The 24,709-nt window shown below is 38.6% G+C and overlaps 1 protein-coding gene and 1 pseudogene across 2 annotated transcripts in view; one reads left to right on the top strand and one right to left on the bottom strand.

Annotated features, from left to right (window-relative positions):
- Positions 1 to 24,709, top strand: part of UBE2Q2 (ubiquitin conjugating enzyme E2 Q2) — a 74,538-nt gene that overhangs the window by 37,578 nt on the left and 12,251 nt on the right. For both annotated transcript variants that reach the window (XM_056796994.1, XM_056796985.1), the window contains exons 6-9: positions 13,575 to 13,659; positions 15,660 to 15,720; positions 16,970 to 17,060; positions 19,735 to 19,793. In XM_056796994.1, the coding sequence (XP_056652972.1) occupies positions 13,575 to 13,659; positions 15,660 to 15,720; positions 16,970 to 17,060; positions 19,735 to 19,793 (296 nt within the window). The remainder of the gene's footprint in view (positions 1 to 13,574; positions 13,660 to 15,659; positions 15,721 to 16,969; positions 17,061 to 19,734; positions 19,794 to 24,709) is intronic.
- Positions 23,158 to 23,623, bottom strand: LOC100012348 (dynein light chain 1, cytoplasmic-like; annotated as a pseudogene).

The raw sequence follows: 24,709 nt of genomic DNA, 5'->3' as shown, positions 1-24,709 counted from the left end.
CATTTTGTTCTTTTGTTTTCACTCAATTCTTTTTAAAAAAATTCCTTATGATCCTTACTTTGTGAATTGAGTTCTGAGTTAGTATTCTTAAGAATATAAATAATCCTCCCTTCAAGTTTAAATCTCCAGACAAGAGCTTTTAATAGTATCAAAGAGCTTCCCTGTGACATCAGACAATTCTTCCACGAAGTGCTACGATCACAGCACAGACACCTCTGCACTGGGTGTCTCACAGAGATTGAGGGATCTCTGGGAGTGAGACAGCCAAAGCCTAATGTAATGTCACTATTAATAGAATAGGGGGAAGGAAGGAAGTGGCATGTGCAAAGTATTTTTTTTACTTGATAAAGAATAAGTTATCAAAAATATTAATCAGCCTAAACCTTTTCCATATATTTGATTTTCTTCACAGGTTATTTATTCATTTAATAAGCACTTGTCTTGGCTTTCTGAGGTGGGGGTGGGATGGGAATATAAGGGGGAATTTAGGCAATGTAAAAGCCAAAGGTATACAAAAATTATTTTAAAAAATAAGCAAACATTTGTTCAGAGGCTACCTGTGCTATACTCACACTATGCTCAAGCAAAGATAAAAACATGAAAAATACATAGGCCTTGTCCTTGGGAGATTACAGTCTTGTTGGGATGGTGGTACATACAATGCAATATGGTTCAAGTTAAAATCTCAAGAACTAAATATCATTAAGTTGGGAGGGGGGAATCGTAATGCAGATAGACTGGGGATGGCAGGAAGAGATTGAGGTACCCACATTGGGCCTTGGAAAAACCAGTAGATGATAGCAGGTGGACAAAGAGATCAGTGAAGACATTCCAGGTGAGAAGGGGAGAAGGTGGAATGGGTTTGGGAAAGTTGATATAAATTTCTTTGGAGGCTGAGGGACATGATTTGATCTGTTCTTTAGGGCAGTTCATCTGGCCCCAGTGTATAGAATGAACTGAAGGCCTGGAGAGTGGGATGAGGAAGACCAGGTAGATGGCCTGCACAGTGATCCAGGCAAAGGTCATAGGACAAGGTGGTGTGTAAAATGGGCCAAGGGGAATGATGAGCCAGAAATTGAACAGGAAGGTAAAGAGTGGATCAGAATTGTGAACCTGAGGGAATGTAGGGGACTCTTTTCACTGAGAAAAATGGGAAAGAAGTGAATTTTAGACCTGTTAAGCTTTGTCATGTCATAATGATTTAGAAAGTGGTTTACAGGGGGCAGCTGGGTGGCTCAGTGGATTGAGAGCCAGGCCTAGAGACAGGAGGTCCTAGGTTCAAATCTGGCCTCAGACACTTCCCAGGTGTGTGACCCTGGGCAAGTCACTTAACCCCCATTGCTTAACCCTTACCACTCTTCTGCCTCGGAGCCAATACACAGTATTGACTCCAAGACGGAAGGTAAGGGTTTATTTTTTTTTTAAAAAGTGGTTTATACATTTAATCCTTACAAAGGGCAGTAGTGCTGAATGCATCAATAATTTTACAGAAGGAGATATTGAGGTTGATGTTAAGGGACTTGTCCAAAGTCACAAAAACCTTGATGTGTATCAGTTGTGAAACTAGAATGCCCTCTTCATCCTTAGTCTTTGCTTTATTTACCACCAGGATCTGTTCTAAGATAGGGAGTGGCCTTCCTGCATCAAGTATAAAAGAGATCTATAGCTCCATCCACTATCTTTCTTTCCAGAAGTACATCCTTTTTCATTTAACTCAAACCACTCCTTTAAGTTCATTTTATCTTAACATGTCTTTGTGGGGATGGGAAAATGTTAGTCATTTTCCCCTTTTTAGGTCAGTGCCTGTGGGTAGACCTTCCTGCTACACAGAACCCAGCCCCATGGGACCATCCTTTATAAAAGGTCTGTCCCCCAGGTCACTGGAGATTTTCTTCTGGGTCTCCCTTTAGTAGCTCTCTGTTGACTTCTCATTCTTCCAGAGGATAAATTCCACCATTTTCTTTTCTAATCTGGGTTGTTTGCCACAGCATCCCTGAACTGAGCACACACACGTAACCTTCCCTCTCTTCTCTACTTGGTGATTGGCTTTTAAAGCAGTTCTTCCCTAAGCTACAGAGAACCTAACAAAGGGAAGAGCAGTCATTTGGCTCTTTATTAAAACAAACACTAGGACTTGGAAGGAAGAACCTGTTGATGGAAACAAATCTGAAGAAAGACTGGCAACATTGGTGTTCCCTGAGGTATAAGAATGTTAAAAGCTTCAGTTTTACTAGAAAAGTAAAATATTTCTTTTAGCCTTTTGTTGTTCTTATGATGACACAGAATTAGTGTTTAATAGAACAAAATTAGTTTTCTCTAGCCTGGAGAACTTAAAAGTTTGGTTCTGCTTCTTCCTACCTTCTCTTGTCAAATAAAGGAGTTGGTATAGATGCCTTAACATTCCTTCCTGCACTAGATCTAAGATTCTAGGGCAGTGATGCCAAACCTTTTAAAGACCTGAGTGCCCAAACTACAACCCTAACTTGGATGTGGTTTACCCTGGTTTACCCCAGACAGGAGAAGGGAGGAAGAGCTTCCATTGGGCTGCTGGGCAGAGGAGTGTGTCATGGGAGAAATGTCCTCAGGCAAGCGTGGAGAGGGAGAAGGGAGCAGCCCCCTCTAGCACACATGCCATAGGTTCACCAAACAGTCCTAGGGCAATTATTTAATTGAGAAATTAAATTGGGTTGAGAAATACCAAAATATTGTGTTCATTCAATAAACATGTGTTAGATACTCACAATCTGGAAGCCACCCTGGAGGGTACAAAGAGTTATAGACCCAGTGTTGGTTCCAGGGTGCTTATAGGCTCCTTGGAGGAAGGGCATCCAATAAAGGGAGCATTGAAGGAGCAGTCTATGAGAACCAAGTGGAAAGTTGGTCAGGGATGGAGCACAGAGAAGAGGCCTTTTGAAGACTGGGAAGGATTTGGATTCTTGGAGAATAGGGAATAGTACAGAAACAAGATGCCAAGATGGCACAGTGCCTTGGGTGACACTAGAAGACGCTTCTGGTTGGAGTGGTAGATATTGATAATTAAAGGCATAGAAGGCACCAGGCCAGAGGGTGATGAGCAAGGAAATCATTGAGTTTCCAAATATGTGAGTCATTATCCCCTCCCCTTCCAACTGGGTATTCCTTCATCATTTATCCTCATGATAGGCTTCAGACTCCTTCTCTGTTGCCTCTACCCACTGCAACTACCTCCTAAGACCCAAGCAAAGCAAATCTCATCTCTTCCACAGGACAGCCACTTGTGTCTCAGATCCCTCATTTGTAAAGTGAGGGGACTGAACTTAATGACCTCTGAGATTCCCTTCAACTCTGAATTGATGATCCCTAGACCCCTCAAATGCTTCTTCAGACTGGAAAAGGAGGCCTTTTCAGTTACTAATTCATCTCTTATTATATAATCTGGTTTTCAGTCCTTTGATCATCTTGTTTGCCTTCCTTTGGATGTGTTCCAACTTTTTTTTTATGTTTTTCCTAAAATACGTACCAGTCAAATCTCTAGGCAGACATTTGTGTGAAGTAACAGAGCTTATGAGTTCCCTCAGAGTACTGGTCTGTCTATCTTACTTTCTAGATGAGGAAATTGGGGATCAAGAAGATCACACAGTAAATGACAGGGAGTCCAGCTGCCAGTCCAGGGCTCATGTCAAAAAGCAGCATTTATTGAGAATTTCTTGTGTAATTCCAGCATCCTGGAATAACAGTTGTCTAGGTTTAGAGCTTTTATTTTATTTTTTTATTTAAACCATTACCTTCTGTCTTGGAATCAATACTGTGTATTGGTTCCAAGGCAGAAGAGTGGTAAGGGCTAGGCAATGGGGGTTAAGTGACTTGCCCAAGGTCACACAGCTAGAAAGTGTCTGAGGCCAGATTTGAACCTAGGACCTCCCGTCTCTAGCCCTGGCTCTCAATCCACTGAGCTACCTAACTGCCCCCTAGGTTTAGAGCTTTTAAATGCTTCATGCTTGCCTAATAAAGATTGAGTTTGCTATATTCCATGTATTGATTAATTTTTCTCCTTTATATATAAGCACTTCAGCTTTAGAGATTTCATTTTGAAAAGAAAATAAATTGTTAAAACATTGTTTGTGAAGATGGGAGAAAAGTGATTTTGCAATTGTTTCTGATGAGGGGGCATGCCACCTTCATTTTCAGGAAGACTGGAGCCTTTTCTTTCTTTTTTTTAAAAGCATTTACTTTAAAAGATTGAGCAGATAAATTGCTTCCATGTACATTTGAAACAAATAAACAAACTATATATGCTCTCTTTTTTTTTTCACCAAAAATGTATATTCTAAAGAAATAAGCAAAAATTAATTTAGATTGTTAAAATGTCTGAAAGTTCTTGGTTTGCCTCTCTTCATTGGAATTTGACATTAAAATTGTAGTAACTTGGAAGCTAGTGCTGTAAATGAATAGGCACCCCCTACCCTTCCCTATAGGTAGTCTCTAGATTTAGAGCACATAGGGACTGATGTTTGAGATATAAATAATTGGGATAGCCTTAGGAAAAGCAGTTTCAATAATTAGTTACTATAGAGAATTATATTTAGTTTTTCCTTGGAAATTTGCCCATCCTTCCATAGCCCAAGGAGTTCTCATATAGATTCCCTTGCTGAGGTATGATCCTGCCAACAATCATAACCTAGGATCACTATTTATAGACATCATTTATGCTTTTTAATTTAAAGTGATTAAGAAATCATTGGAAGGTTTTGTTTAAGCACAAGAAGAGGACCTGAGTCACATAGAAGCTTGGCTTCTCTGGTTTGTTCTCAGTTGAATTCAGAAAGTTATGATCAATGCAGGGAGGGGGGTGCTGTGAGAGGGGTCTTACAATTGTTATCTTTTCGCTGGAAATTAATTACCTGACTTTGATAACCAGAGGGGCCAGGATTCACCAGAAAGAGGCTTTGGCCACAGTTAAAAATGGCTGAACTTGACCATCAAATGGTCAGAGGCAGCAAGTTGATCCATGTAACTCTGGCTGTAGCTCTTGATTAAAGTGGAAGGATTGGATGGATGAAAGCAGTTTGACGTGATGGAGACACATCAATCATTGCTGAGGAAAGAAAAGTCTTATGGAGATTAGACTGACATTTTGGGGAATCTTTGCATAGTGCAAAGCCCAGGGAATTGACAAAGGAAGAAGGATCCCAATGTTTTTTGCCAAGGAGCAGCAGCATGATGAAGGGGAGAGATAATTTGACTTAAAAAATTAGAATAGTCGACATTTTTATAGTATATTCTTTGCAGTATCTTGTTTGCCCCTGATAGCCTTGTGAGTATTGTTAGTGCCATTTTACAGAGGAAGCAACAGAGACTTCAAAAGGTTGAGTGAGTTTTGGAGATGGATTTTGAACCCAGGTCTTAAAAACTCAAAATCCAGCCCCATGTAAGCGATCTTGGCTGTATTCTCCTCATTTTATACAACAAGGGCATCCAATCTGGTGATCCTCAGATTGTTATTATCTGCAGTTAATTCCTGGAACCATGAGCTGGTCCCACAACACGTATATCTTAATACAGAGTAATGTTCATTTATTTGGGAGGAAAAAGTTCAAATTATGAAAAGTCTAGTTTTAAATATTCTTTTGAAGAAATGTGTGATTTTCTCAAACACATATATCGGTTCAGATAGAGATACAGTTAAGCAAACTAGTGACTGACAAAATGTTGGCCAGCAGAAGACTTGGACAGATGTGCCCCAAAGGATCATGAATCCTTTTGCATTCTGTGGGTGGGTACACACACACACACACACACACACACACACACACACACACACACACACACACACACACACACACGGGTGACAGGATGTGCCTGGTCAAGATCATCTGAGCTGAGATGCCTGATTACCAGGCACCAGAGAATTGGCTCCTAGCTCACTGGGTTGTGTTCTGGCTTATTATTTGTGGCCCCAGGTACCCCAAACTGACTTCAACGCCAAGGATTCCTCGTGGGGGATGTGCCCACAGGAAGTCACATATCCTTGAAATAGCGCAGAGTAATGTTAGCCACATGTATGTAAACTAGCCATCAAGAGGTGGATTTTTCCCCCCATTTGAATAAGTTTATTTAGTCAATTTAGAACATTATTCCTTGGTTACAATAATCACATTATTTCCCTCCTTCCCCTCCACCCACCCCTCCTGCAGCTGACGTGCAATTTCATTGGGTATTACATGTGTCCTTGATCAGAACCCATTTCTATGTTGTTGTTTACACTAGGATGTTCATTTAGAGTCTACATCCCCAACAATATGCCTTCAACCCATGTATTCAAGCAGTTGTTTTTCTTTTGTATTTTTACTCCCACAGTGTTTCCTCTGGATTTGGATAGTGGTTTTTCTTGTAGGTTCCTCCGGGTTGTTCAGGATCACTGCATTGCCACTAATGGAGAAGTCCATTACATTCGATTGTACCACAGTATATCCGTCTCTGTGTACAATGTTCTCCTGGTTCTGCTCCTCTCACTCTGCATCAATTCCTGGAGGTTGTTCCAGTCTCCATGGAATTCCTCCACTTTATTATTCCTTTGAGCATAATAATATTCCATCACCAACATACACCATAATTTGTTCAGTCATTCCCCAATCGAAGGGCATTCCTTCATTTTCCAATTTTTTGCCACCACAAAGAGCACAGCTATGAATGTTCTTATACATGTCTTTTTCCTTATTATCTCTTTGGGGTACAAACCCAGCAGTGCTATGGCTGGGTCAAAGGGCAGACAGTCTTTTATTGCCCTTTGGGCATAGTTCCAAATTGCCCTCCAGAATGATTGGATCAATTCACAACTCCACCAGCAATGCATTAATGTCCCGACTTTGCCACGTCCCCTCCAGCATTCATTATTTTCCTTTGCTGTCATGTTAGCCAATTTGGTAGGTGTAAGGTGATACCTCAGAGTTGTTTTGATTTGCATTTTTCTGATTATAAGAGATTTAGAACACTTTTTCATGTGCTTATTAATAGTTTTGATTTCTTTAACTGAAAATTGCCTATTCATGTCCCTTGCCCATTTTTCAATTGGAGAATGGCTTGATTTTTTTTGTACAACTGGTTTAGCTATAAATTTGAGTAATTAGACCTTTGTCAGGCATTTTTGTAATGAAGACTGTTTCCCAATCTGTTGCTTCCCTTCTAATTTTGGATGCATTCGTTTTGTTTGTACAAAAACTTCTTAATTTGATATAATCAAAATTATTGATTTTACATTTTGTGATTTTTTTTTTCTAGCTCTTGCTTGGTTTTAAAATCTTTCCTTTCCCAAAGGTCTGACAAGAATACTATTCTCTGTTCACCTAATTTGCTTATAGTTTCCTTCTTTATATTCAGGTCGTTTACCCATTCTGAATTTATCTTGGTGTAGGGTGTGAGATGTTGATCCAAACCTAATCTCTCCCATACTGTCTTCCAATTTTCCCAGCAGTTTTTATCAAATAGTGGATTTCTGTCCCAACTTTGGGTTTGTCATAGACTGTCTTGCTGAGGTCATTTACCCCAAGTCTATTCCATTGATCCTCCTTTCTGTCTCTTAGCCAGTACCAAATTGTTTTGATGACCACTGCTTTATAATATAGTTTGAGATCTGGGACTGCAAGTCCTCCTTCCTTTGCATTTTTTTTTCATGATTTCCCTGCATATCCTTGATCTTTTGTTCTTCCAAATGAACTTAGTTATGGTTTTTTCTAATTCAGTAAAGAAGTTTTTTGGTAGTTCAATGGGTATGGCACTAAATAAATAAATTAATTTCAGTAGGATTGTCATTTTTATTATGTTAGCTCGTCCCACCCATGAGCAATCAATGTTTTTCCAATTATTTAGATCTAGTTTTAACTGTGTGGAGAGTGTTTTGTAGTTGTGTTCATATAGTTCCTGTGTTTGACTCGGCAGGTAGATTCCTAAGTATTTTATATTGTCTCGGGTGATTTTAAATGGTATTTCTCTTTCTAATTCTTGCTGCCAAAATGGGTTAGAGATATATAGAAAAGCTGATAACTTGTGTGGGTTTATTTTGTATCCTGCAACTTTGCTAAAGTTGTTGATTATTTCGACTAGCTTTTTGGTTGATTCTCTAGGATTCCTTAAGTAAACCATCATATCATCTGCAAAGAGTGATAGCTTGGTCTCCTCATTGCCAGTTTTAATACCTTCAATTTATTTTCCTTCTCTAATTGCTACTGCTAGTGTTTCTAGTACAATGTCAAATAATAGAGGTGATAATGGGCATCCTTGCTTTACTCCTGATTTTATTGGGAAGGCTTCTAGTCTATCCCCATTGCAGATGATGTTTGCTGATGGTTTTAGATATATGCTGTTTATTATTTTTAGGAAAGGTCCTTCTATTCCTATACTTTCTAGTGTTTTCAATAGGAATGGGTGTTGTATTTTATCAAAGGCTTTTTCTGCATCTATTGAGATAATCATGTGATTTTTGTCAGTTTGCTTGTTAATATGGTCAATTATGCGGATAGTTTTCCTAATGTTGAACCATCCTTGCATTCCTGGTATGAATCCTACCTGGTCATAGTGAATTACCTTTGTGATGACTTGCTGGAGTCTTTTTGCTAGTATCCTATTTAAGATTTTTGCATCTATATTCATTAGGGAGATTGGTCTATAGTTTTCTTTCTCTATTTTTGACCTGCCTGGCTTTGGGATCAGTACCATGTTTGTGTCATAAAATGAATTTGGTAGAACTCCTTCTTGGCTTATTATGTCAAATATTTTGTATAATATTGGGATTAGTTGTTCTTTGAATGTTTGATAGAATTCATTTGTGAATCCATCTGGACCTGGGGATTTTTTCTTAGGGAGTTTTTTGATGGCTTGTTCAATTTCTTTTTCTGATATGGGGTTGTTTAGGTAATTTACTTTTTCCTCTGTTAGTCTAGGCAGTTTATATTTTTGTAAGTATTCATCCATTTCACCTAGATTGCCATATTTGTTGCCATATAATTGGGCATAGTAGTTTTTAATGATTGCCTTAATTTCCTCTTCATTAGAGGTGAGGTCTTCCTTTTCATCTTGGATACTGTCAATTTGGTTTTTTCTTTCCTTTTTTAAAATTAAACTGACTAGTACTTTGTCTATTTTATTTGTTTTTTTTTCTAAGTACCAGCTTCTAGTCTTATTTATTAAATCAATAGTTCTTTGACTTTCAATTTTATTAATTTCTCCTTTGATTTTTAGGATCTCTAATTTAGTCTTCATCTGAGGATTTTTAATTTGTTCGCTTTCAAGTTTTTTGATTTGCATGCCCAATTCATTGACCTCTGCCCTTCTTAATTTGTTAATATATGAACTCAAGGATATAAATTTGCCCCAGAGTACTGCTTTGGCTGCATCCCATAGGTTTTTTTTAAAAATATAAACCTATTTATTTTATTATTATTTTTTTAAACCCTTACCTTCCGTCTTGGAGTCAATACTGTGTATTGGCTTCAAGGCAGAAGAGTGGTAAGGGCTAGGCAATGGGGGTCAAATGACTTGCCCAGGGTCACACAGCTGGGAAGTGTCTGAGGCCAGATTTGAACCTAGGACCTCCCATCTCTAGGGCTGGCTCTCAATCCACTGAGCTACCCAGCTGCCCTTCCCATAGGTTTTTAAAGGATGTCTCATCATTGTCATTTTCTTCAATGAAATTATTGTTTTTACAATTTGTTCTTTAACTAACTGGTTTTGGAGAATTGTATCGTTTAATTTCCAATTAATTTTTGATTTACCTCTCCATATACCCTTACTAATTATTATTTTCATTGCATTATGATCTGAGAAGGTTGCATTTATTCTTTCTGCCCTTTTGAACTCATTTGCAATGTTTTAATGCCCTAATACATGGTCAATTTTTGTGAATGTACAATGTGCTGCTGAAAAGAAGGTATATTCCTTTTTGTCCCTATTTTTCTCCACATGTCTACTAACTAATTTTTCTAAGCTTTCATTCACTTCTTTTACCTCTTTCTTATTTATTTTTTGGTTTGATTTATCTAGTTCGGATAGAGGAAGGTTCAGGTCTCCCACTAGTATAGTTTTTCTGTCTATTTCATCCTTGAACTCCTCTAGTTTCTCCTTTAGAAATTTGGATGCTATGCCATTTGGTGCATACATGTTGAGTACAGATATTTCCTCATTGTCTATACTGCCTTTTATCAGGATACCTTCCCTATCTCTTTTAACTAGGTTTATTTTTACTTTGGCTTTGTCAGATATCATGATTGGGACTCCTGCCTTCTTTTTATCAGTTGATGCCCAATAGATTTGGCTCCATCCTCTTACTTTCACCCTATGCTTAACTACCTTCCTCATGTGTGTTTCTTGTAAACAGCATATGGTAGAGTTTTGGATTCTAATCCACTCTGCTATTCGCTTGCGTTTTATGGATGAGTTCATTCCATTCACATTCAGAATTATGATTACTAACTGTGTATTTCCCAGCATTTTGATTTCTACTCCTGGTCCTGCCTTTTCTTTTTTCACTATTTCCTTCTACACCAATGTTTGTTTATAATCAGTCCCCCTAGTCTCCACCCTTATTTTACTTCTCTTTCTATCCCCCTCTCTTCTTATTCCCCCCCTTATTTTCCCTGTAGTCTTTTAAAAATTGCCCCCCCCCCTCCCTTGTACTGCTTCTTTCCCCACCAGTCTGTTTGTTACTCTTCTACTCCCCTATAGGGCACAAATCTATTCTCTGCCCTCAATGGATTGGATTGTTCTTCCCTCTTTGGGTCAGTTTCAAAGCAGGTAAGAGTTGGGTATTTCCTATCTCCAACCTCTTTACCCTTCTGGTGTATCGATGTTCTCCCCCTTCCTGCCATGAGCTTCTTTGTGACATATAAATTTACCCCCATTTGTTTCTTTTCCCATTTCTTTTAGTATTAACCTCTTTTTTTTTAGCTCTAGTTGTGTATATATATATATATATATATATATATATATATATACACACACACACACATGTATATGTATTTATGCATGCATATATCTATATATCTATTTATGTTTTGTCCTTTCATCCTATACAGTTTGTCACTGTTCCCTCTAATTGTAATTCTTCTAGTTGCCCAGGTGGTAGCAACAGTTTTTAAGAGTTACCAATGACCTCTTTTCTTATAGGAATACATATCATTTTAACTTATTGAGTCTCTTAAAAAATTTTTGTTGTTGTTGTTTTGTTTTGTTTTTCTTTTTCTCTTCTTTTTTAATTACATATTGATGATTCTCTTGAGTTCTGTGCTTGGGCATCAAATTTCCTGTTCAGGTCTGGTCTTTACGAATGCTTGGAATTCTTCTATTGTGTTGAATGACCATACTTTCCCCTGTAAGAATATAGTCAGTTTTGCTGGGTATTTGATTCTTGGTTGTAGACCTATTTCCTTTGCTTTCTGGAATATCATATTCCATGCCTTTCGGTTTTTCAGTGTGGATGCAGCCAGATCCTACATTATCCTCACTGTGGTTCCGTGATATCTGAATGACTTCTTTTTGGCAGCTTTAATATCTTTTCTTTGGTCTGATAGTTTTTGAATTTGGCTATAACATTCCTGGATGTTGTCAGTTGGGGATTAAATACAGGAAGTGATCTGTGGATTCTTTCAATCTCCCCTTTCCCCTCTTATTCTAGGATATCAGAGCAGTTTTCCTGAATAATTTCCTGTAGTATTATGTCCAAGCTTTTTCTTTTGTCATGGTCTTCTGGTAGACCAATGGTTCTTAAATTGCCTCTTCTCGAACGATTTTCTAAATCATCTGTTTTGTGAATGAGATGCTTCATGTTTTCCTCAATTTTTTCATTCTTTTCATTTTGTTTTATAGTGTCCTGCTGCCTTGTGAGGTCACTTAATTCCAGTTGTTGTATTCTAGTTCTTAAAGACTGGATTTCATCCCTGGCTTTTTGGTTATCCTTTTCATTTTTGTCTGATTTTCTTTGGAGGTCATCTTTCATCCTCTTTACCTCGTCTTTCATCTCCTTTGCCTCATTTTCCAGCTGGTTGATTTTGGCTTTCAGGACACTATTTTTAAGTTCTTTTCCCAATTGTCTTCAGCCTCTCTTAATTGTGTTTTGAGTTCTTCCACAGCCTGTATCCAATTCTCTGGGATTTCTGATTTATTGTTTGCTGATCTCTCCCCTTCTGTTCTGTTTGCTGAGTAGAAGCTGTCTAGTGTAGTTTCTTTCTTCTTTTTCTGTTGTTTGCTCATATTCACCCCTTCTTTTTCCCCCGTATTTGTCTGTGCTCTTGCTCCTCTCATTTTGTTTTGGGGGCTACTGTCAGTCTACCCTCTTGGAGCTTTAACAGAAGATTTCTTGGTATAGTCTCTGGGGGAGGGTTGTTGGGGGTTGAGCTTCCCTGTCCTCTGGAGGCTTTTGATTGGATTAAAGTCCAGCTGTCATTGAGGATGGGTGTGGAGCCTGGGCTTCCCTGAGTTCTGGAGACTTTTGATGGGATTAAGTTCAGCTTAGTTGGGCTGGGTGTGCTCTGAGTCCAAAATCTCCTGGAAGGCTGGAGCAAATATGGAGGTTCTCCACAGCTCTGGCCAGGCTACCAGGTCTATGCTCCCTCTCTAGCTCCTTCCCTGCTGTCTGTGGACGCTCTGAACTTGGCACAGCCCTGCCCGCAAGGTACACCCTCCAGACCAGCACCTTTGCCTGCCCAGAAGTTCCCGCTGCCCCTAGAGACTCAGCACTCTGGGTGGGAGGGAGGATGGGTCCTGGGACCTTCCTTCTGTCTTCCCCTTAAATCCGAGTATTCTCAGATTCCAGCTTTTTAGGGGGTGTACCTTTTGAATTAAGTCCAGCAGGAGGGTTCCTTGGCTCTGTCTTGTTGTTAAGTTTGATTTTCAGTTCCCTGGGAGCATTCAGTTTGTGATCAGTTAGGAAGGGTATTCTAGGCTGCCATCTTGACTCCGCCTCCCAAGAGGTGGATTTAAATGGTCACAAACCAGTATGACTTTGTGGTTTGGTTTGTTTGTATTAATTTTTCACTAATTTTTCACATTCAAACACCATTCTTGGGCTTCAGAATGTGTTAAATTTTTGTAAACAAAACCACTTTAGACAGGGTGTAGGACAGGTGGAGGCAAGTGTAACTTATATCTGCAAATACCGACTATCTTCTTAGTACAGGAAAGGGTGACTATCTTGGACTTGTTCTCAAGCACATCTACCTATTGCCCTGTTATAGCTTCTTGTGGATTCTTAACTTTTTTTTTATGCTGATATGTTACTTTTTTTTTACCTTCCTTCCTTTACCTTACCTTACCTTACCCTTACCTTCCATCTTGGAATCAATACTGTGTATTTGTTCCAAGGCAAAAGAGTGGTAAGGGCTAGGCAATGGGGATTAAATGACTTGCCCAGGGTCACACACTGAGGAAGTGTCTGAGGCCAGATATGCACCCAGGACTTCTTATCTCTGGGCTTGGCTATCCATCCACTCGGCCACTCAGCTACCCCTGATATGGTAAATTCTTGTAACAGTCTTGAAGTGAGACTTATTAACAGTCCATCAGAATGATTAGTTCCAATAAAGATTGATTTGATTTTTCTGTTTCAGGGTGCCGTGTCTGGATCAGTGCAAGCTTCAGACAGACTCATGAAAGAGCTCAGGGATATATACCGATCACAGAGTTATAAAACAGGTAAAACAGTTTACATTCCTCTTCTGAACCCTTCCTCCCGCTTGCTTTATCCAATTAACTTACTGTGGTATTTTTGATAACCTCATATGACAGATTAGACATTTTCATTAATTTTGCATTTAAGGGAGGGTATGAGACCCAAGCTTAAATATTTTTCCAGCAAATATAGGATGATCAAATAAGGTGATTCTGTTAGTTTTAGGGTTGTTATTCTAATTCTTTAGCAGCCCATGGCCTTTTTTAATTCTAACATGGATTAATTTGGGAAGAGTCCAAAGCTCATCCTCCTTAGGAGGATGATAATCATTTTGTAAAGTGTGATCATTCCATCCAGCAAGTAAAACAGTTAAACTTTGTAAATTTTTCCATATTCCTTTTTTGTGTACTTTCCATAAATAAATTGACATCTCACATTCTTACTTATTTTTTCCAAATCATTTAGAAGAGTACCTTGATAATTATGCAATCCTTTTGGAGAACTGCAGTTTTTCTCTGCTTACCATCAGTTACAAAGCAATTCTTTCACATCTTACTCAATAATGTTTATAGGAGTCTATATCAGAAACCCTGTTTTGACATTTTTTGCTTCTGATGCAGTATATAACAATTTCAGTCATGTAGAGACAGCAAATTTGAAAAACACTAAGGATCAGAGAGCAGAAATGAACTGCAGTTTGTACGTTTGTATGAAAGTGTGATTGATACATAGCATTTGGAAAGTTCCACGTGACCAAATGTAAATCACGGGACTTTTTTTTAAACCTACTCAGCAAAGGATCAGCTCAGGTCCCATCACCTCTCTGGGGTTAGCATTTTGAATTTACTGATTATAGAAGCCTCGAAAATACATCTGCATCCAGAATTATCTTCCATTTGTATTTTTCAAATTACACTAATTTATTAATGGAAGTTGTCTTGCAAAATATAGCACAAGAGGTTTTATCACGTATTTGCTTAAATCTAAATAAACTACATCTACAGAATTTCCATGTTATATCAAATTTGTAACACTGTTAAAACAGTTAACAGTTAAGTTTCTTTCATCAATGCCATTGTAGTTCTTAAAAATTGATATTTTTTCATTAATACATTAGATTTATTTCTAACTCTTATCCAGTAATGTTCCCTTTTAACAAAGATCTTATAAGAAAGAAAAGAGAAACAGCTTAGCAAAACCAACCAACAGATTTGCCTGCATCTAACAGTATGGGCAGAATTCTCTATCATAGTTCTCCACTTTCTGCAGTGAAGAGAGGGAGGTGCATTTTCTTAACTCTGTCTTGGACCAAACTTAGTTGTTGGAATGACCATGTTTACTTTCAGTTTTCTGTTCTTTCTGTTTACATTTTTATCATGCTCTATCCATTGTCCATTTAGCTGCCCTAGAAAGAATAGTGAATATTAGCTGTTAGTTGTTTTTTATTTGTTTTTTTTTTAAGAGAATTGGACCCAAGACATTAAAATTATCATTGAAAGATCTGTGAATATTAACTCTTAATTTTAGGGTATCTTGGGGTCAATTTTCTAAAAAAAAATAATAATAATATCAATGTCTTAGTTTCTCTTTATTAATTGCAGCTTCTTAATATGGTTTTAGAGCATATATCTCAGACAAATTCTACTCCTATTTTTTAAAGAAATAAACATTTTTACAAATGAACATGACATGGAATTGTACTTCTTAGGGTAGTGCTATCACTTTTCCTGTGCTAAAAACCAGTAAAGTGAATAAGTGTGATGATGTCTGTATTCTTATACTTTTTCATCCTGTTGCTCCATTTACTTGCTATTCACTCGATAGTAATTAAAATTAAAAGAATGCTGTACATTTATTCTTAATCCAATCCAATGGCCTGATCTTCTATCGTATATCAGAATAGATAGAGCAAGACATGACTGACCCAAACTTTAATTGCAGTCTTTTAGATGTTGATGAGTGTTACAGAATGAACTTCTGTTATCAGATGAAGAGTAATAAACTTATTCTAATCTCTCTACAGGAATTTACTCAGTGGAACTTGTAAATGACAGTTTATATGAGTGGCATGTTAAACTTCTCAAGTAAGTGCTTTTATTTTATTTTATTTGCCCAGTCATTGGTAACCATCCTCTTGCCCCTAGATGCCACAAAGCACTTGCCTTACACCTCACCAACCGATATATGATACCTTAGGTTTAATCATCCCAGTAAATGATGTGTAGTGTTTATTAAATAGTCTCCCTGTGCTAAGCACCATCCTGTGTGCTAGGGATACTGAAGGGAGAAATGAAAAAATGGTCACGCTCAAGAAGCTGCCAGTCTTTGAGGCGAGAGAATGTGTACATGTCTGTATCTGTCTATCATATCTGTCTGTCTTGCTGCCTCTCCTTCCATCTATGCAAAATAAGTACAAGGTAGGTTGAGGGCGTGGGGGAGAAAGGTTCTAGTAATTGGTGGGGGTCATGGAGAAGTCTTTATGTAGAAGGGATGGGAGGGTTTGGATTTTTGTCTTAAAGGAAGCAGAGATGAGGAGGCAGCATGTTCCAGGCATGGGTAACATGTGGAAATCAGAAAGATTGAGGGCTGGAAACCTATTGAGCAGTTGTAGATGCATTTAGAAATTTCATTACAGTAGAGATCTCCTTCTGTGCAGATTTAGACTACACAGAGTATTGAACTTCCTCCGTGGTCATGGCCATGCATATGGTCTATGACAAAAGTACAAACCTTCCAAAACCCTTTTGGCCACTGAATGACCTTGTAGGCAGTACCAGATAAAATGTTGGTAGGAAATGCTAAATGTTGTAAGTTATTTTTATGGAAATTGATTTAGATTTCTAACTATATTCTTCCTCAGATTATTTCCATTCTAGTCTCTATTTGGAAGAGAGACAACCTATGAATTAATAAAACTGTTAACTCTGATATGGTAAAAATAAGATACAGAAAAGTTACATGTGAAACAAATGACATTTGAGTTTTGGGGGGTGCTCAGCTCCCATTAAATAGTAGCCCTGTAGCTTTTGGGGACAAAGGGGTCAAGAGGCCTCAAATGTTTCCATGGTAGAGCAAAAATATTCCCTCACTTTGGGCCTTTCTAACAGCCTTCAGATAGGCCATAACCCATTAAGCTGAACTGATTCGCCACAAGCAGTGCACAGTTTCCTCAGCATCACTGAGAGTGGCCTTGGATCTTCCTGGTGAAGCTGTGACTACTTGTCTGAGGAAGATCAAAAACTCTTAACTGTTCCAGATAAGCTTAGGAAGTGAGATCAGATGAGCAGCTAGCTCATTTGTTCCTCTCTGAAATGAACTGTCTTTTCTCCTTAGGGTTGACCCTGACAGCCCATTACATCATGATCTTCAGGTCTTAAAAGAAAAAGAAGGCGTAGAATACATTTTGCTTAACTTTTCTTTTAAGGTAAGGAAATCTCACAAACATCCAAATCAGGTAATTTCATGCCAAACAGAGACAATAATGTTTTGCTCTATGACTGTTCTAGATATCTAATTGTCACAAATCTGCTCAGAAGAGTCAAAATTTAGGTAGTATGTGATTGTTTATAAATAATTAATTGTGAGGAACTCATTGGATCCTGAGAGTTTACATTTTATAGGTTAAGAAGCATGGGTAGACATGTAATTGGTTAAAATATATATATATATATATATATATATATTTGTAATAATAATAAAAAAAAAGAAATACCTGAGTTAGTATGGAAGCTATATATACCTGAAAACAAGACTATGTGAAATAGACCTGAGCCTTGAAAATAGGATTTTAATGGCTAATATAGAATGTTGGTTCCTTCCAAAGAAATTACTTCTATTCATTAAGAAGACACTAGATCATAGTCTCCCTAAGTTAAGGCCTCTGTAGAAGTAATTTGCTTTGTAATGAAGATAGAAAAGTTAACGTGTCCACTAAACTCTATATGACTTTTTTTTTCTTTTTCAGAATTTTATTTCATTAGTCAATTTAGAATATTTTCCCCTGGTTACAAGAATCATGTTCCTTTCCTCCTCTCCCCCACCCCTTCCTGTAACCAACACGCAGTTCCACTGGGTTTTACACGTGTCCTTGATTGAAACCTATTTCCATGTATTGATGTTTGCACTAGGGCAATCATATCCCCATTGACCCATGTGATCAAGCAGTTGTTTTTCTTCTGTGTTTCTACTCCCACAGTTCTTTCTCTGGATGTGGATAGTGTTCTTTCTCAAGTCCCTCAGAATAGCTCTGGATCATTGCATTGCTACTAATAATTAGAGAAGTCCATGACATTTGATTGTACCACAGTGTATCAGTCTCTGTATACAATGTTCCTCTGGTTTTGCTCCTTTCACTCTGCATCAATTCCTGGAGGTCATTCCTGTTCACATGGAATTCCTCCACTTTATTATTCCTTTTAGCACAATAGTATTCCATCACCAACATAAACCACAATTTGTTCAGCCATTCCCCAATTGAAGGGCGTCCCCTCATTTTCCAATTTTTGGCCACCACAAAGAGTGCAGCTATGAATATTCTTGTACAAGTCTTTTTCCTTATTATCTCTTTGGGGTACAAACCCAGCAGTGCTATGGCTGGATCAAAGGGCAGACAGTCTTTTATCGCCCTTTGGGCATAGTTCCAAATTGTCCTTGAGAATGGTTGGATCCATTCAAAACTCCACCAGCAATGAATTAATGTCCCAACTTTGCCACATCCCCTCCAGCATTCATTACTTTCTTTTGCTGTCATGTTACCTAATCTGCTAGGTGTGAGGTGATACCTAAGTAACATGACTTTTCTTATACCTTTTAAAATTCTGAACTTAATACAACTTAAAATGGATATTTCCGTGTATGTAGTATAAAAGGAGACTTGTATACATAATTGTAGGCCTTTATGATGTACAATTTGCTCATCTCTTAGGTGTATTAAAATGAATTATTAAATATTTTATGATAAATATAATGTGTAATACATTCATTTTAAAAAAATAGAGGCATAGGGTAGTTATTGATCTGACCTGCATTATACTTGCTGCCGGTAGTTGGCAGAAGAATTCAGACAAGTCTTCCCAGGTTCCTGCTGCCCCTTGCCTCCTATTCTCTTTTGTTTTTAGTGTGTGTTCACCTGAGCCTCATTATCAGACAAACATAGCCACCCCTACAGATGCTTCTCAGTATTATGAGGACTTTGCTCTTTTCAATCCAAATTATTATTATGGTTACATCATCAAATAGCATTTTGTGATTTTTCCTCCTCCAGTCAAACTGTTAGCAAGATTGGGGCTTAAAAAAAAATATATATATATATATATACACACATATATATATATATGTATATATATATATATGCATATATATATACATATACACACACACACACACACACACATATATTTAACCTTTGTCTCTTTTTGTGTTAATAGCCTTTGTATTTCATGTTAGAATTTTTCCTTACAATGTCTCAAACCACTCTCAAGAGACTGAGATGAAGGGAAAAGCACACAGGTAACTTCTACCCAATAAAGCAAAAGTCCAGAAGGAAAATCAGAAATATTTGCTGAGACTCACAGGGGTGGTTTTTTGTTTGTTTGTTTGTTTTAATGAAATAGGCTTAACCAGAGAGGAGGGACTGCCCACTGTATTAAGTTCATTATGTCTGCCCAGTGCTGCTTGTATCCTCACTTTTGTTCCCCAATTCTCAAACACACGGTCTTAGTTGTTTCTTTATACCTGGGAGTTAGTCACATACTTCTGAGCTTGAAGAACCCTTAGATTATCAAAGCATAATTGTTTTCTTTGGGGTGGGAAGAGATGGTAAAAAACAGTGACTGATTTGAGGGAAAATGCTTCATTTTCTTCTCGTTATACATCATGTTCACTATCATCTCCCAGAGTTCAGTGGTGTAGCATGATGTTTAGAGTTTTTTTATTCTTTCTTGTTTTTTTGTGACCTTAACCTATAAGAAAATAGTGAGTCTTAACAAAACAACTCTTAAGGCTCTTGGGTGAAACTTTTTTTTTAAGCCCTCTAGTGGTTGTTTTCTTCAAACTCTTCTAATAGAGAATAAATGGAGGTGATTATGTTTCCTTTTCAGGATAACTTCCCTTTTGACCCTCCTTTTGTTCGAGTTGTGGCTCCTATCCTCTCAGGAGGGTAAGTTCACTTATGCATTAACGGGTTAAGTCATTTAGAGCTTAAGTTTTTACAGGAGAGAGAGACAAAGATAGGCAGGGAGTGGGAGGGGGAGAGGTTTTAGTGAGGTTCACATTTTTCTCTAACTGGTGACATAAAAGATGGAAAAAGTTGGTTAGTTGCTCTAGTAATGGCTCCCTCATATCTTCTCATCCCAGTGGATACTTTGGGTACAATGAAAAAAACCTTAATGAGACTCAGTAACTGATGGTTTAATCACTTCATAAATGTGGTTTTGCAGTTTGATTAGAATTTTTATTTTTTCTGTGTTGTAGATGGAAGTTATATGAAGTTCATGAAAATTAGCTTTCCTTCATTCTCTTTTTTTAATGACTAAGTTAATGCTTTTGTAGAGTTTTAAGGAATCTAAAGAGAAAACAGTCACACTGATCTTGGAGAATTATTTCCATCTCACTAATTTTGCTTTGAATCGTGAACCACCCATGTAATTGGGAATATCAATAGTTAATTGAACATGAATAAGTGAATTGAACATAGGAATTAGAGTTGAAAGATTTATGCTGATCTTTACTTTTTCAGTTCTTAGTTGGGTTGCTGGACACAAGTTATTTATCCTCTCTTAGCCTCATCTTTCCCACCTCTAAAATGAGGATAATAATTGTACCTCTTCACCTTACAGTGTTGGCATAAGAAAAACCCTGTTAGTGTTTTAAAGCACTATATAATTGGAAACTATTATGTAAATGCAAGACTGCATTAACAATTTATATTTGGAGTGTGGAAGATCCAAGGTTATCATCTCCAAAAAAACAGTCCCATTTTACAGATAAGGAAGCTAAGCTTCAGCTAGATTGACTTGACCCTGATGACCTGTGTGGCCAGTGAGCATCAGTGCCTAGATTCCTGCCTCTCTCTTCCTCGATCTAACTGGTGTTTGCTCTTCTGTTCCCCATTACTTCATGGAAACAGAGCTTGTTCAGCAGATTACCTTTTCTTGCTTATTTCTGGGTCTTAGGAGATCCAGCCAGGTTGTAGAGTTAGATTTTGTGTCCAGACTGGGCCAGATTTGTTTGAACATGTGGTCTACTTCTTAGGCTTAGCTTAGTGGGCCAAGGGTCCTTCTTAATGAAGTGTTACATGACTGTACAAAGCCCTCTGCTTTATTAATTAATGTAAGCCCATGTAGTATTGCTTTCTAGAAGTTCACTCAACTAGTCTAGTTCCATGCTCTAGTGCAGTTGGCCAAGTGTTGGCACACATGCAGAGTTGGCATTCAGGAAGCTGCTCTATTTCCCCTCTTCCCAGTGCCCAAGGATATTTTTTTACATGCCTTTCCCTTCTGTCCAGCTGCCTAAATGGAGCCCTTCCTCCCTCTGCTCTTTGGGGTAATGGTGTGGCCAGCAAGGCGGGGGAGACTCAGTTCACAGTCAGCTTAAAATTGCAGTCTGGGCATGAGAACTTGAAAACCTTCACCAATGCTGCTCTACTGGAATTCCAGTTTTGGAAAAAGATCAGTCTCCCATTGAAGATAGAATGTAGGATAAAAAACCCATTTCAAGAAATAGTATCCAGACTACTATCGAATGAAAGAAGCAGCCATCTGATATAACACAGATTATTCAAGTTAGTTTAATATCTCTAAATTCCATTTTATTACCATTTAAATATTGGAAGAATATTTAGCTTATATGAGCAATAAACATACTGTCAAAAGTTTCCTCTGCATCTTTCAGTTCTGTGACTATTCATTTTGAGGGAGCAGAGCCAGGGGAAAAGTCTTCATGGTTTTCTTTCAGTTAAAAGCTGTGTTCTCAGACTTTGCGTCCTTGGACCAAAGCTAGATGAGCCTCTCCCCAACCCATCAGCCAGTTTGGTAGTGCTAACAGTTATAATTATAGCACTTTCCAAAAACAATACATTTGTTTCCACCTCTATGGTCTTTTTACTCACTTGAACCAATCTCAGTCTCCTTTATCGAGCCATAAATTTCCATCCATCAATTCTAATTTAAAATGATGTCTTCAATCAGAGTCTTTGGTGATTGGCTCTTCTTGCTGCCCTATTTTTCAAGAAAATAAGGAGCTTCCCAAGCTTGGGCGCTTTATCAGCATAAGAATTAATGAGGGTGGTGGGGCATTCCAGCTATCCCCTGGACAGCATTTTCCTGAAAATTCACTTCAGCAATTCAGAAAACATTTATTAAGCACCTCCTACTGCAAATCACTTTTTTGAGTGCTGAGGAAGATAGATACAAAGCTAATTAAACCTCTGGTCTACAGCTCTGGAGCTAGAAGACACATAGAAGTCATGTTCCCACCCCCCCATTTTATAGGTCTTTGCCCCCAGACATCTTGCTTTTCAGCTGGGAGTTCATATGATCTATGTATAAATGGATCATGTGAGGAGAGACATGGATGGGGAAAATAATAGATTGTATATCCACTAGCTTCTCAGTGAGGACTAGGAATAAATGTGAGAGTAATTTATTCTCTAAAATTTGTACTTTGAAGTCTAATTTTTTCCATTCATTTGCATAGAAGACACTTTTTTAGCCACTTTAAGTGATACAGAGATAAAAAAAAACCAAAATTCCAACTCAGAACTATTGATAATTAAATCACTTAAGAATATAAGTATAAGAGTATAAGAGAAATCTAAATGCAATTGCTAATTAATTATCAAAAGTGTTAGAGGAAATTAAATTGTCAGGGTTAGCAGGAAAGCCAAGACGGTAGGGGTCATCTAGGAGGGCTTTGCTGAAGAATTGAGGTGTATCACTTTTCATCCTTCAAAGTAGAATTAAAAAACCAAATTAATTACATCCTCTACTACTGGAAGAACGGGGCATATGGGGCAGTTGTTAGTACTGTTGGCAGTCAAGAGAAAATGAGAGAAGTACTGCAGAGCCGCAGGAAGAAAGGCAAATGTCCCAATTCTAAAAAAGTAAACAGGAAAAGGAAGGGGACATAGTCTGTAAACTCATAATCTGGTAAACTTGACTTAAATTCCTGGAAAAATTTGAGAATGATTCATTCCCAGTTGGTTGGTGAGCATCCAGAGAAGGAAATGATGATTACCAAAAGTCAATGTGGATTCATAAGCAACAGGTCATAACTCTACTCCTCTCGTTTCTTTTTGAATGGGATTACTAAAACCAGTTCGGGTGGAGAATGCTGTAGCTGTAACTCAATCTAGATTTTAGCAAAATAGCTGATAAGATATTTTATACTCTTCTGATAGAGTTGGGCCGACTCAACGCTGTGAGTCCCCCATGGCTCTGGCATGGGTTTCCTTTTCTTTTCACTCTGCACTCTTACTTGTCAGCCTCATCATCTCATCAACATCAACTGTGTGTGTTGTTTTGTTAATTGTTTTATAACCACAACAAACTAGTACATAGGATGCCCTGTACAATAACAACACAAATAAAGGCTTAAAGCTCAAGGTGTTCCCATGGCAATGCTGAAGATAGTTCAGTTTCTGGTATTTGGAATTTAGGCTGCAGTCCTTGTGATTTAGATTTAGATGGCTCTCTGGGCGGGAAGCACAGGCCATGCTCTAACCAGACTTAAACAGGAGAATGGCAACCTGGCCCAGGTAGAAGTAGATGAAGTCTTGGTCTCATGCATCATGTAGCTGCCAGAGTTCCTCCCCACATTGCAGTGCCAAGTGGGATTGCACTTCTTGTCAAACTCCTCTATGTTGTACTTCTCCAGGGCCTGGGTGGCACACTCCACAGAGTCCTGCTGCATCTCCTCCGACATGTCTGCATTTTTGATCATGGCCTTGTGGTCACACATGGTTACCATGGGTTGGGGGGTGCTGGAGGCTGCGATGGGTCCCAGAGGGAGGGAGCTGTGTGGCTCAGGCCTGGCAGGTGCTTTCACTGCCTAAGCCATTGCGCATCTAAGGCACCCCATGCCAGATGCTGCCACCTAGTGCCCACTCCCCCTCCCCTCCCTTTTTTCCCCAGTGTTCATCTCTGTGTGAATGAGTCCCAAATTCCCATGCTTATCCTTACCATCACACATCTTCAGCTGCCTTTTGGACATCTTAGTCTGGACGTAGGACTTTCAGACACCCCATGTCCAAAATAGAACTCATTATGTTTCCTCCAAACCTTCCCCCTTTCAAAACTCCCTAGCACACTGACGGTACCATCATCTCTCCAGGCATGATGACCCCCAACTTTGGTATCATCCATTCACTCTTACTTAGTTTCTACCTTCATAGCCTTTCATATGTGTCCCCTTCTCTCCATTCATATGCCCACAACCCTCCGAGAGGCCCTTTGCACCTCTCCCCTCCAGTATATTCATCTCTACCTCAGGTCTCCTCTCCACACCAGTATGCTCTGCTCTATTGCTATGTTGATCCTCTGCTTGAGGGGTTCCAGGGGCTCCCCATTACCTAGCTAAGGTCTAACATAAAGTCCTCTGGTATTTAAAACCCTTCAAAGCCTGCCCCTTTCCTCCCTTTCCTTTCTACCGTATTTCCTTTATACACTCTGGGATCTGGCCACTCTTGAATTCAGTTCTCCATATGGGTCCATGCCTTTGTGTTGGTCCCTTCCATCTCCTAGTGTCTGTCCCTAGCTTCCCTCAAGTTTCAGCTTAAAATGCCCCCTTTTGTCAGGAGATCTTTCCTGGTTTCCCCTTTCAGATGATCATCCTGTCCTTTGTATGTGAAATATCTTGTTTGTACCTACGTATTTCCACTCTCTCTCCCTAGGTCTAGTGGACATTCCTTAAGAGCAGGGGCTAGAGGGGGGCAGGTCGGCAGTGACTTGGCCTTTCTTTGTTCCCCAGTGCCAAGCACAGAGTAAAGACTTAAGAAACATGTTTATTGATTGATCAGCTACATATCAGCTGGAGTGAATGATGCTGGATATCCACTCCATTGCCACGGCATGTTTG

Source organism: Monodelphis domestica, chromosome 1 (assembly GCF_027887165.1).
Source record: "Monodelphis domestica isolate mMonDom1 chromosome 1, mMonDom1.pri, whole genome shotgun sequence".
Classification (NCBI taxonomy): domain Eukaryota; kingdom Metazoa; phylum Chordata; class Mammalia; order Didelphimorphia; family Didelphidae; genus Monodelphis; species Monodelphis domestica.
The sequence above is the reverse complement of the archived record's forward strand: the minus strand, read 5'-3'. Positions and strand labels throughout refer to the sequence as shown.